At 22.9% G+C, this 14,026-nt stretch overlaps 1 protein-coding gene across 1 annotated transcript in view; it reads right to left on the bottom strand.

Annotated features, from left to right (window-relative positions):
* Positions 1-11,609, bottom strand: part of LOC122502509 (43 kDa receptor-associated protein of the synapse homolog) — a 51,619-nt gene extending 40,010 nt beyond the window's left edge. Inside the window, exon 1 of the mRNA XM_043612610.1 lies at positions 9,240-11,609. Coding sequence (XP_043468545.1) covers positions 9,240-9,277 — 38 coding nt within the window. The 5' untranslated portion in view covers positions 9,278-11,609. The remainder of the gene's footprint in view (positions 1-9,239) is intronic.
* Between the last annotated feature and the right edge of the window lie 2,417 nt (positions 11,610-14,026).

The raw sequence follows: 14,026 nt of genomic DNA, 5'->3' as shown, positions 1-14,026 counted from the left end.
AAAATTTTCCTCAATTCAATGATTTTTAATATCTACTATTTTAATAAAATTACGCAATAGAATTCAATTATTTAAAAATAAATTTTAACGAAATTTTACATAAACATTTAATTATTTTCATAAATAATAAAAATTTCCCAGGAATACAAATATTCACAAAATTTTTTATAATTTTCTTCTTAATAATTCAATTATTTTCAGAAATAATAAAACTTATCGCAGAATTTCAATTATTTTTAATACAATTTTAATCGGATTCCTTGAAAAATGTAGATATTCTAAAAAATCTTATTAAAAATCGTCAAATGAATTCAATTATTTACAAAATTTGTTAATAAAATTCTTTTTAAGAATTAAATTTTTAAAAAAACTTTCAATTATCCTGTAAATAATTAACTTTTGCATTTAAATAATTGAATTCTCGTAGAATTTTCTAATAAAAATTGATTTAAAAATGAATTTTATTTTAAATTTTAGTTTAAATTTTAGTTAAAAATACAATATGAAAATAATTTTCAAAAAGCTACAGAAACAATATTCTTGTAATATAAAATAATTATTTTAACACTCGGTTCTAAAAATTTTTACTAAAATTCTACGAGAATTCAATTATTTAAAAATTCCTTAATAAAATTATTTATAAAAATTAAATTTTAAAAAACATTCAATTATTTAATAAATAATTTACTTTTATATTAAAATAATTGAATTCTCGTAGAATTTTCTAATAAAAAATTGTTTTGAAAATTTTGTACTTAATAAATGAATTTTTTAAATTTTAATTATGAAATTATTTGAAAAATTTATATTTAAAAATAAAAAATTTTGTAATTTGCATAACGAATAATAAATTAAGTATCTTGTTATTACCATTTTTATTAGTATTATAAGAACGTGTTACCGTAACCTGCAAGTAGTAGTCTTTGCGGTGTGAGATTTCTATAGCAATCTCTTGTCTGACTGAACTGACTTGTTCTACTGTCATGCTACAAGTTGTACCTACTTATTTCTCACTTCATGTAAAATTCTTTAAATATTTATAAGTAAATTTACGGAGATTTTTGTTTTGACGGAAACAAATATTTTTTTTTTGCAAAATATTCTTGAAATCTAGTGGGTTTATTTCCATGTAGGTTTATATATGAAAACTTTTATAATATTGCATTTTATAATATGCATATGCGATTTATATATTTATGGGAAAAATAATTTTTTAAAATTAAATAATATATTTTTTCCTCGTTATTAATATTCTTTTTGTAAATAATATTTACACAATTGCATCTACTTGATTTTCAATTTTCATATTTATAATGCCAATTTCCATATAACAGGCAATTTTCGTATAAATTCGACCATTTCACAGAAACGGAAACTTGTTAAATGAAATTGCGGCATGTATTTAAATGTTGATATGGAATCATTAATTTTATTCATGAACAGTCTACGCAACTGGATTTTCAATCACTGTCATTTGCAATTATTTCATGGAAAATATTATTAAATACTTTTGCTCAGATTGAACTCATTAATACTTTACATATATTTAATTGAATTTAAAAATTTATAATTTATCTGAAAAGAAATATTATATTAAAGAGTAGGTCACCAAATAAAAATAATAAATTTCATTTTGTCTACTAAAAAAGAGCAATTATTTATTGTTCAACAACTGTTGCAAATTTTAACAAATTCTTTTGATATACAACAATATACCTCTCACCCTATTAAAAATTATGCCAAAGCTGAACCCGATCAGATGAAAAATTTCATTTCCTAACTGAAAACATGATTTTTTTTAATGGAATTTAATTTTTAAATGGAATTTCTACGATTTTTTTTGTTTTATCCTTTTTATGAAAAGCCGCAATTTATCAATATAAGAATTAGTGCGAAATTGGATTTTTGCAAAAAAAGTGGTTTTTAGGTGGGAAAATAGGTAGATTGTTCCATATTGAAAAGGGAGAAGAAATATAATTTTTTTTTCTCAAAATAATTCTGAGCTTTTGTTTTTATTAATAAAATTGCTCGAGTTTCCATATAAAATTGTAGTTTATTAATTAGACTATTTTGTCAAAGAATGTTTAGAATCATGAACAATAGTTTTTTTCAATAAAAAAGTAAATTGAAAAATAATGTATACCTGTATTGAAATTTTAATTAATTAAAGTTTTTTATCAACGCAGCTAAAGTTTTAATGGTTTAAAATTTTTATCGAGTAAAACTTAACTCAATTAAAATTTAACAAGTTTAGATTAATTTGATTGATAAAGTTAAATGTATAGTAACAAAGTTTTTATATATTATTTGTAAAATAAGGTGAATCAGTGATCCCTGAATTTATTATTTTGTAGAAAATAAATATTTCAGTTTTATGATTTTTATGATTAGCGAAGTTAAAGGAGTGAAAATTCTCAAAGAAAAATAAAATAGTTGCTTTCAGTGGTTATACTGCAACTACAAATTCAAATTTTCAAAAATTTTAATTTTAATTCTTTTCAAAATTCCATTATTTCTAAAAATTATTAGAAAATTATTATTCTAAAAGCTATTATATTATGCTTTTAATATTTAATTATAATTTAAAATTTTAAGTGAATTTCATTTTTTAATCAATTTTTATTAGAAAACTTTTCACGAATTCAATTATTTAAATAATTGATTTAATATTAAATCAATTATTAATTTAATTTATTAAATAATTCAATATTTCTTAAAATTGAATTTTTATGAAAAATTTTATCAAAATTTTTAAAAACAATTGAATTTTTTCGGCGAATTAAAAAGAAATTGGGAATAAATTCAACTTTCTATAATTTTATGTAAAATTGTGTTAAAAAATAATTGAAATTCTGCGATAGGTTTTGTTATTTATGAAAATAATTTAATTCTTGTAAAGAATTTTATAAAAAATATTTTTTAAAGAATTGAATTTCATAGAATTTTTTAAAACTTTTTGAAAATCATTAAATTTTATCGAGAAATTTTATTAAAAATTAAAAATAGTTGAATTCCTGTGAAAAATTTTATTTTTTGCAAAAAAAGAATTGGATTATTGGGAAGAATTTTATTAAAATTTCTTAAATAATTGAATTACTTCGAAGAATTTTGTTTTTTACGTAAATAATTGAATTGTTTTGAAAAAATTTTTACAATCATTTTTGCCAATAATTGTATTCCTAGGAAGAATTTTGTATTTTACGAAAATAATTGTATTCTATGATCAATTTTATTATAATTTTTCAAATTTATAAAGCATTTTATCAAAATTTCTGTAAAATAACTGAATTCTTGAGAAAAATTTTATTATTTATGAAAATAAAATTTATTTTTTGCAAAGTAATTTAATTGTATTTTTTTTAAATAATTGAATACTTAAGAATTTAATTATTAAATCAATTATTAATTATTAAAAAAAGTATTGAAAATTATTGAATTGTATAGGAAAATTTTATTCAAATTGCAATTTTATTGACTAAATCTTGTAAAAAATTTTGTCAACATTTTTTTAAATAATACAATTTTTAAAAGAATTTTTTTAAATAATTGAAAAAATGTTATCAAAATTTCAAAACTTTTTAAAATAATTGAAAAAATGTTATCAAAATTTCAAAATTTTTAAAAATAATTGAAAAAATGTTATTAAAATTTTTTAAAATATTTAAATTCTCAAGGAAAATTTTTATTATTTATAAAAATAATTGATTTCTTGAGAAGAATTTTATTCCAATTTTTTTAAATAATTGAATTCTTATGAAGAATTGTATTTTGAAAATAATTGAATTGTATAGGAAAATTTTATTAACTAAATCTTATAAAAAATTTTGTCAAAATTTTTTTAAATAATCCAATTTATAAAAGAATTTTATTTAGATTTTTCAAAATAGTTGAATTTTTCATAACTATTTTTTCAATTCTCTAAATATATTTGAATTCTTTCGAGAAAAACTTCATTAAAAAATTAAAAATAATTGAATTGGCTAGAAGAAATTTATAAAAAGATTTGTAAGTAATTGAATTCCTGTGAAATTTTTATTAAAATTTTGTTTAAATAATTGAATTCTTTTGGAAAAATTTATTAAAATAGTAGATATTGAAAATCATTGAAATGAGGAAATTTTTTTGAAAGTAATTAAAATGCCAAGAATTTTATTAAATTTTTTTATTTCAAATAATTGAATTTCGGAGAAGAATTTTATTATTTATAAAGATAATTGGAATTTTGACTAGAATTTTTTAGAAAAAAATTTTAAACATAATTTTATTTATTCGAAGAAGTTTATCACTTATGAAATTAATTTGTTGTCAAGCTTTGTAACTCTCAACATTTTTATTATCTATAAACTTTTGTAAAATTTTAAAACGTGAATTTGAATTTGATCTTAAAAGAATAAAACCTTTTGTTAGTATTTAAGAAAGCAAAATTTTATTAACACTAAAAAATGTTGATTGCCTGAATACCAACCAAACGTTAAGTCGTTAAAACGAAACTCTTTTCTCAATCCATTGAAACATTTAATTAAATTAAAAACAGAAGGGTTTAAAATTTTTTCCTTTGTTAATCCACCAGTGATGGTTCATGATCCAATATACCACTATCCAAAATGAATTTGTTTGAAAGCAATTTTTTATTTTTTTTTTTTTTAATACGAAATGAAATGAAATGCATTTGTGACGTTCAGTATTTTAGAATTTATAAGAGCCGTCTTTCAGGGAAATATAGAAAATATTCTACTATCAGAAGTGACTTTGTTGTCTATTTAATAGCATATATATAGCTTTTGTATTCAAACACTAATAATCCTCTCTTTAAATCTCTTTCATCTATTTTTAAATAATTTCAAACTCTCACAATGAAGAGAAAAATCCGGCTTTTATAGTTCCACATTTATGAAATGTCCTGCACGTGATTCAACTACTGGTTTGGAAGTGTGCGATTTTCCCATATCGACACTCCACGACTTTGTCGTTCAATAATAAACATAATCTACATATTATACTGGCTTTGATGCGAAAAATATAAGCAAACGCTTTACTTTCCATTTAAATTCAATATTGAATACTTTTAATTTTTAATGATCTCGTCGCTTGTGACAATTAATTAATTAAAATATGATCTGAATTGAATCTCTAATTAAAAATTGTACATTGGAAACAAATTGGAAATTCTTTATTATAAAATTCATTGAAGTTTGTTAAATTCTAAAACTACTATAGGATGAGAAAAATATTATGTAAATAAAATTTAATTTGTGAAGAACGTTTATATAATATACTGTCTGAATCTTATTAATTGGCAAAGTTTTGTGTTTTAATTATTATACTAATTACTAATTTTAATTATTAATCTTCGTATTCTTTCATTCATTCTGCCCGTAGAAGTTAGTTTCTGTGTATGCTTTTGTTTTTTTTTCTTTAAAAAATATTGTTTGACAAAACGAAAATTTGTATTTCTCCATTTTATTTATAAAAAATAGGTACTAAAAAATTATTAATTGTTAAAATATTATTATGCAAATTATTCTCCTTTTTATTTATAAAAAGTACTAGAAAATTGTTAATTGTTAAAAAATTTTTAATAAGCAGGAAATACAACCATTTTATGCATAATTTTTGTTTAGTAATAATAATATTGTTTACAAACTTATTTTTTTTCTTTTGGGAAGAAAAACATTAGATATTTCCGTTTCTTAATATTTTTGTAAAAAATTCTCAATTTTCATAAGGAAATAATTTTTATTTGGAATAATTTGAAATAATTTTTTTTTCTTAATTTCAATTGTTTTAATAAAATGCAAAGTTTCTTAAAAATAAGGTAAAAAAAAATGTTTATTAAATTATATTTGTCAATTAGAAAATTTATTTGAAAATGAAACTGAAAATTCTTAACTTTTGAGAAAATAAAGGAAAAAAAAATTTTTTTTTAAAAAATGTTCTGTTACAATTATTTACAAAATGTCTTTAATTGTAAAATTATTCGCAAACAATAATTTCTTTTTCAAATATTTAATTATTATTTTTTGCGATAGGAATTAAGATTTTCAATCAATTCAAAAATTTCTTTACAAATATTGTTATAAAACATGAAGATAACACCGAGTCGAAGACACGGAGTGATCGTCTTCTTCATGTTTTATAAATAATTAACGAGGATTGAGTGTTAAAATCATTATTTTATCAGAAATAAAAATTTATTTTATTTTTCAATTTTTATAAGAATATTGTTACTGTAACTTCTTAAAAATTATTTTCATATTCTATTATTATTTAAAATTTAAACTAAAATTCATTTTCAAATCAATTTTTTATTAGAAAATTCTACGAGAATTCAATTATTTTAATACAAAAGTAAATTATTTATCGAAAAATTGAATGTTTTTTTAAATTTAATTTTTATAAATAGAATTTTATTAAGGAATTTTTAAATAATTGAATTCTCGTAGAATTTTAGTAAAAAATTTTAGAATCGAGTGTTAAAATCATTATTTTATATTACAAGAATATTGTTTCTGTAATTATTTAAAAATTATTTTCATATTGTACTTTTAACTGAAATTTAAACTAAAATTTTAACTAAAATTCATTTTCAAATAAATTTTTATTAGAAAATTCGACGAAAATTCAATTATTTAAATGCAAAAGTAAAATATTTATTAAATAATTGAATGTTTTTTTATAATTACTCAATTATTAAAAAGAATTTTATTAACAAATTTTTAAATAATTGAATTCTCGTAGAATTTTAGTAAAAATTTTTAGAACCGAGTGTTCAAATAATTATTTTATATTACAAGAATATTGTTTCTGTAACTTTTTGAAAATTATTTTCATATTGTATTTTTAACTAAAATTTAAACTAAAATTTGAAATAAAATTCATTTTTAAATCAATTTTTATTAGAAAATTCTACGAGAATTCAATTATTTAAATGCAAAAGTTAATTATTTACAGGATAATTGAAAGTTTTTTTTAAAATTTAATTCTTAAAAAGAATTTTATTAACAAATTTTGTAAATAATTGAATTCATTTGACGATTTTTAATAAGATTTTTTAGAATATCTACATTTTTCAAGGAATCCGATTAAAATTGTATTAAAAATAATTGAAATTCTGCGATAAGTTTTATTATTTCTGAAAATAATTGAATTATTAAGAAGAAAATTATAAAAAATTTTGTAAATATTTGTATTCCTGCGAAATTTTTATTATTTATGAAAATAATTAAATGTTTATGTAAAATTTCTTTAAAATTTATTTTTAAATAATTGAATTCTTTTGCGTAATTTTATTAAAATAGTAGATATTAAAAATCATTGAATTGAGGAAAATTTTTGAAAATTATTGAAATTTTGAAATAAAGAATTTTATTAAAATTTTCGAAAATTATTGAAACTTTGCCAAGAATTTTATTAAAAATTTTTGCGAAAATAATTGAATTTCGGAGAAGAATTTATTTATTTACAAAGATAATAATTTGAATTTTGTCGAGATTTCTTTGTAAATTTTCATCATAATTGAATTTTGTGATAAGAATTTTATTACTTTTGAAAATAACTGAATTTCTGCAATCGCTTCTAACTTCTTTGAAATTCAACTATTTTTAGTGTTTTACTAAAATTTTTCTATAAATCAATTATTTTTACTAATTAATTAAATAGATAATGACAAATTTAACTAATTTTAGAAGAGTTTGAATTATTAAAATTTTTCAAAAATCAAAGTTTATTAAAATTTCTAATTTAATTCATTCAACATTGAAAGTTTAGAAAATTTCAAATTGAAACCGTTTGAAGTTAATTTATTTTTGAAAATTGTAAACGCAACAATTTTAAAATTGAATTAATTTTGAAATATTTTAGTAAATTCATTAAATAATTTTTTTATTTTATGATAGTTGTTCAAGATTGTTATTTAAATTAGAAATTTTTGTCAGAAATTGAAAAAATAGGTTTTGTTTTAGAATTCGTGGCAATTTTATAGTTTATAAATCAAGCAAAAAGGACAACAAAAATTCAGAAACTTATGAATTCTAAAAATTTAATTTTTTTCAGTACTTTTAATAAAAATTCCTGACTTTTCCCCGAATTCCCTATGTTAGAATATATGATTATTATAATTATAATAAATACCAAAACTGTATATTCCAAATTCAAATTTTATTTCTAAAAAAGTCTGTATTGACATTCCTGTCTCAATATCCAAAAAAGTTTTACGAGTACTTTATTTTCCATAAATATTCAATCTTTTTTGACCTAAACATTTAGAGTCGCATAGATTAAAAGGAAAAAAAATTTTCCATGTCGTTTTCACGATTTTTTGCCAGTTGGCTTTGATAAAAAAAAGATATATTTGAGGGATGATAGAAATGGAAGTACCTATCATGGAAAAACAAGGGTATCCGTTTTGACCCGCCTACCCAGTTTCGCTCCACTTTCACTTACAGAAAAGTCAAAAGAAGAAAGAAATAAATAAACTTTTTCATTATAAAACTAAAAATATCATATTTACTTTTTTGTTGAATTAAATGCCATTAAAATGTAACTAATCATAACTATGTTTTTAAATAAATTAAAAAAATAATTAAATTTAAAAAAAAAAATTTTTTTTTAAAAATGTTAAAAAAAAATTTTTATAAAAAATTAAATCAAATTTTTTGTTGTACAATTTAATTTTTGAGTTGTACATTAACCAGTTCTGTAGAATTGCTTTTGTTCACAAATGGAATAACAGTTTTAAAAAAATTTTTTTTTAATTTTTCTTTTCCGAAAACGCAAAAAATTACGTATAACTATTTTTTTGACGATAGTTACAAAGTAATCAATCACTTAGGCGTTACTGTTACGTAACATCCACCCAAAATTAATGGAAAAAATTACGATTTTTTCTCTACCCAAACCGTAACAAAATAATTCGAAAAATAAAAAAAAAATACAAAATTGTCTTCGAAATTCTTAAATATTCAATTAATATTTTACAGTTTATTATATGTTTTCTAAATAAATGTTTTATTAATAAAGTAACTATAAAGTGGAGTAGCAATTATAAAACTTATTTACAGGGGTGTCAGAGCACTAAAAATCAGTCGTCACGTTTGTTAAAGAGAAGTAATATTTATCATCATGAATAATGAAATTTATATTGCCGTCGGTTATGATTTTATGAATGAATAAATAATTGCATCAAATGATAATTTATTTAATTATAAATAAAGAGTAAAACAATTATTATTTACACTCACCCAAGGTAATCCCTGGACGCGATGGACTCCCATGACATGGCTCTTCTCTCCAAGTTGCACCTTTTTTGATCTTGATCTTCCTCTTTCTTCTCTCCCACTTTCCCACCCAAATCTCATCTCTCTCCTCGACCATTATCCACTCCACCACAACTGCACGACACACTTATGCAGTACATAACCTTTTTTTTTACACCTTTAATTACTCTTCACAGATTTAATCCGTTATAATCTCCTTTTCTTCAATAATTTCAGTAAATGGAAAATTTCCATAAAACCTTTTTTTTGTCCTCTTGATTGTTTTCTGATATTTTTTCCCCCTATTTTTTACACCTTTTTTTTACCTTTTCATTACAAGTTCGAATGCGTTCGAATGTTGTTTGACTTTTTTTTTTCCTTTTTTTCGTTTCACGCCTCGTTTTAACACTTTTTTTTCGTTATTGACTCGAATTAAAGAAATTTGTTTGTCAAATTTTATTTTTTCCTTTTATTCCAACAAGGTTTATTTAAACTAGATGTTTTTATTTTCAAAACACACAAATTTAGCAGTTTCTATAGACCTAATTTTGGGTATTTCGTTCACTTTTCTTCTTCTTGAATTTATTGTTATCTCAAATGGATCTTTGTTCTTTAAGCTCTTTTTTTCGTATCTTTCGGATGTTCTTAATTTTGTTTCGTAACTTTTTCACATTATCTAGAACTTATTTTATTTTTGTCTTAAATGTTTTTTTGCTAAGTTTATTACTTTGGGTTTATTCCTTTAGTTTTGATTATTTGGGGGGACAATTTTTGTATCTTACTTTTACGATTCTTTCTGATTGCGATTGAATTAATTCTGTTTGATAATAAACTTGATTCTTTCAAACTAAATTTTTTTTTCTAAATCTTATTTAAAATCTTCTCTTAGGCTTAAAATTCCAGATTTTTATTTTATCTTCTATTTGTACATCAAGAGGTTTCTTGATTGTTTCGAAAAATTTTCCTCGTTTGTTAAATTTTTCTATTCTTTTTCCAATTTTTGTCCAGGAGTATTTTCCACATAACATTTCTTTTATATTCAGATATCAATTTTGATATTTTTCTTCCTTCTTGAAACCCTTTTTGGCAATATCATGAATGTTGCCCTTTCGGGAAATATTTGTTAAATTAAAATCCGTTTAAATTCAACTCGTAATATCTGAAAAGTATCAAGGATTGAAAATTGATTTTTAAAAATGTTGACCAAATGTTTCAAAATTTCTTCCTTATGAATTAGAGTCGTATACTTAGTAAAATTGCGATTAGAGCTAGAGGTAATTCGGTTTGTCAGTGACGAAGTGTTTCTACATTCATCGACTAGGGATTCGTAGTTTCCTGATAGGAATCTGTTGTTCTGTCGAGTTCCTTAAAGTCCTTTAGTTCGGGTTAAATTTTTCCCACGACAATTTTAATTATCCTTTTTGTCTGAAAGGATAAACTAGGCTTGAAGAATCCTGTACAACATTACGTATATATAGTATACTTTTTGAATACTAGTTTTCTGAAAGTTTCCAACCTACCCGGCCGGGTTTTTTTTTTAAAATTCTAATCTTGTTTATCCAAAAATTTAAATTCTACTTCTACAGATTATTTTATAATCCTAAAGTTTTTGTTTCGTCACCTCCCGTGTTGCATGATCGAAGTTGAACTTGATTTGTAATATTTACTGTAACCTTGAGACAATTTTTTTTTATAATCCGCGAAAATGTCACGCACGATTTGGATCAAAGTTTCGAGTAAATCTGAATTCGCGTTTGTTCTGGTTTCTCTCTCTTTCGTGTCAACCTTGGCCCGCGTTAAATAAACCGCGGCTGGTGGCTCGCATGCGTGTCTAAGTTTTGCAGGGTGGCCATATCGTCGAAGTCAAAGCGGGAGGCGCGTGACATGGATGAGGACACGCGGAGAGTGTTCGAACTTTCTTTTTGGAATAATGGAATTTGAGGAGGGTTGCAAAAATTTTAGGTTTTTTTTGGAGAGAAAGGAATTTTGGAGGAAGGGCGAGAGAGAGAGAGAGAAGAGAGAGAGAGAAAAAAAGAGAAAATAAGCAACGAAGGTCTACCGGCGCTGGTTGGGGCAGAACTGTCGCGCCCGAGCCGCAGCAGCCCGCAACACACGACCCAACCAAACCTTTCTCTGCTCTTCTCTTCCACCCCCCACCAGGTCACCCGCATCCGCCGCCGCTGTTATCCTTTCTCCGCAGCCACCCTTCTCTGTTTCATCTATACCATCAAGAAAGAGAGAAGCAAAGAGAGTAAAGAGCTTCACCTACATCTCGTTATCCACCCCCTTGTGCCACCATTGGTAAACTCCTCAAGCTGAGAAAGGTGTGTCGAAAACTGGATGAGGGATGCCACCTGCTTTAAGAAACTATGAGGAGAAAATTGCCACTGAATCCTTGTTTAGAAATCTTCACCATATCGAAGCTTCTCGTTCAAAAAAAAAACTTCTTCAAACTTATTTATTTATTTTGAATCATAACACGGGACATGCCCCTATCTAAACTTATTTCTACTTATTCTATTTTTGATTAAAATTAAAATGTACTTCTGATCCTTACTTTGATTTTTCGATGTTGGATTTTGAACTTAACGATCCTCTATTTTGGTTGATTAGAATAATAGTCAAACGGACCAAAATAATAGTGGAAGCAAATTTTAACTTTCACCAGGCGAAGAACGGTTATATTATCACTAAATTCTCTAACGCCGACATTGTTATTAATTTCATATTGAACCTAGTATAACACCAATCTTACTGGACACTAAAACGTCTTTGTTGAAAAAACCTCCCTAATACGTTTTTAAAACATACAAGTCTTCTACAAATGACTCTCTAATGACGTAGTACGTTTAAAAACGTTTTTAAATCGTATAAAAGACTTTTTAAAAAGACTTTTATACCCGCACTGGGAATATCAGTTACTAAAACAAGTTAGTCCATACACAAAAAGTTTTGATTTTAAAAAATTTGTCTATTCACATAAATCTAGAAAACGATTTTGTTCTTGATAAACGTAAAATGAATCATCAGATTTTATTTCTAATTAGCTCGTAACAATTAGCGTTGATCTGCTGTAAAATAACTATCCAAAGTAATCCTTCACAATTCAATTTAGTTTGAAAAAGTTAATTTGCTCCTTGGAAATGAAATTAGCCTGTAATATTTTAAATTAGTTTCAACAAGGATTTATTCCGGGAAAGTTAATAAGGCTTCAACTGCTCAAATTGTTCTCTACTTGTTTAAAGCTGCTTTTATTTTTGTTAGTAGAACCGATCAGAAATTGTTTATTACTATAGAACCAAAACAGCGCGCTCACTCCTTATCATACAGAAGAAAACCTTAATTTAAAAACACAACAATTATGCAAGATTATTTCAAAAAAGACATTTTTAAAAAATGTCATTCCGTATGTGTGTGTGTAAACATCACATTTTTATAAATATCTCGAAATCATGAAGAGATTTTGGGTTGGATTTTTTTTTAAAATTGTAGATCTTATCTGCGGACATAAAGTAAGAGTATTTTGTGATAGATTAATAAAGTTTAACTAAATTTTTTTTGGATTTTTAATTTTCTAAAAAAACGTTTTTGACCATAACTTTTAAAAAATGTTAGGACACCTATAAATGTTTTTCCATAGTTTTGTAGAGTTTTTTTAGGCGCATCTTTTGAGCCCTAATTGAACATTTTTCGTCTGTATTAACCGGAGATATTAAACTTTTAAAAATAAAAAATTTTAGAAAATAAAACTTTTTTGAAAATTTTGTTGAAAAATGTAGAAGTAACTTCAAAATTATCGTTACCAACTTGTAGAGCATTAAAAAACACTACTTTTGACCTATTTTTGAACCTATTTCGATAATAAATTTCGAAATTATTGGTATTTTAAAAACCAAAAATTGTGGAAAATGACATTTTTTCAACTTTTTTGTTTGAAAATTCTTGTTTCACTATTAAACTATTATAACTATCTTGTAGGGTATTTAAAAATATATTGATTGATCTAAAAATCAATCACTTCTACCATTTTAATAAAAAGTTATTCATATATTTCTATTATTTTTATAGTAAAGGAGAATGAAACGAAAACATTCGGACAAATATTATTATTATTTTTATCCATTATTTTTATCTCTATGAGGAAGCAAAGTGTTCACGAAATGGGCACCAAAATTATAAAAAAAAATATACAACTTGGCAGCGGTTTTTTTTACTTATATTTATATTATAACATCAAAGATATTTTTATTGGGATTAAATTATTCTGTGATAAATGATTTATTACTATTATGTTTATTAGTAAAATTAATATAATTTCGAAAATACTTTACATGTTTTAATGTTCTTTGGATAAAGCTGAAATAAGCATCCAGTTTATTTTAAAAATATTAATGTTTTTGTTTAAAAAAAGAATATTTACCATTGAAATTTAATTCTGAAAGTTACAGATGCTAAAACTGTAATCCAATTATTATAGCACCTGTTTATTAACTTTCAGAGTTTCATTTTATACCTAAATATTCTTTTAGAAAAAACAACATAAATGTTTTTAAAATAAAATCTGGGTGCTTGTTTAAAATTCATTAAAAAAAATATTAAAACATGTAAAGTATTTCAGAAATTATATTAATTTTAATATTTTAATTAAACAAGGCAAACTCAAGAATTTTTTAACTGATTCTAGAAAGTTACTTAAGTTTCTTTATTATAAGTTTAATTGCTGAAAAAATAGATTGTTTTAGTTAGTTAGACAGGAATGATGTTTATTTATT

The sequence above is a fragment of the Leptopilina heterotoma genome, unplaced genomic scaffold, assembly GCF_015476425.1.
Source record: "Leptopilina heterotoma isolate Lh14 unplaced genomic scaffold, ASM1547642v1 Lhet_232, whole genome shotgun sequence".
In the NCBI taxonomy this organism is placed as follows: domain Eukaryota; kingdom Metazoa; phylum Arthropoda; class Insecta; order Hymenoptera; family Figitidae; genus Leptopilina; species Leptopilina heterotoma.
Note: the sequence above shows the minus strand (reverse complement) of the source record. Positions and strands in the feature narration are given on the sequence as shown.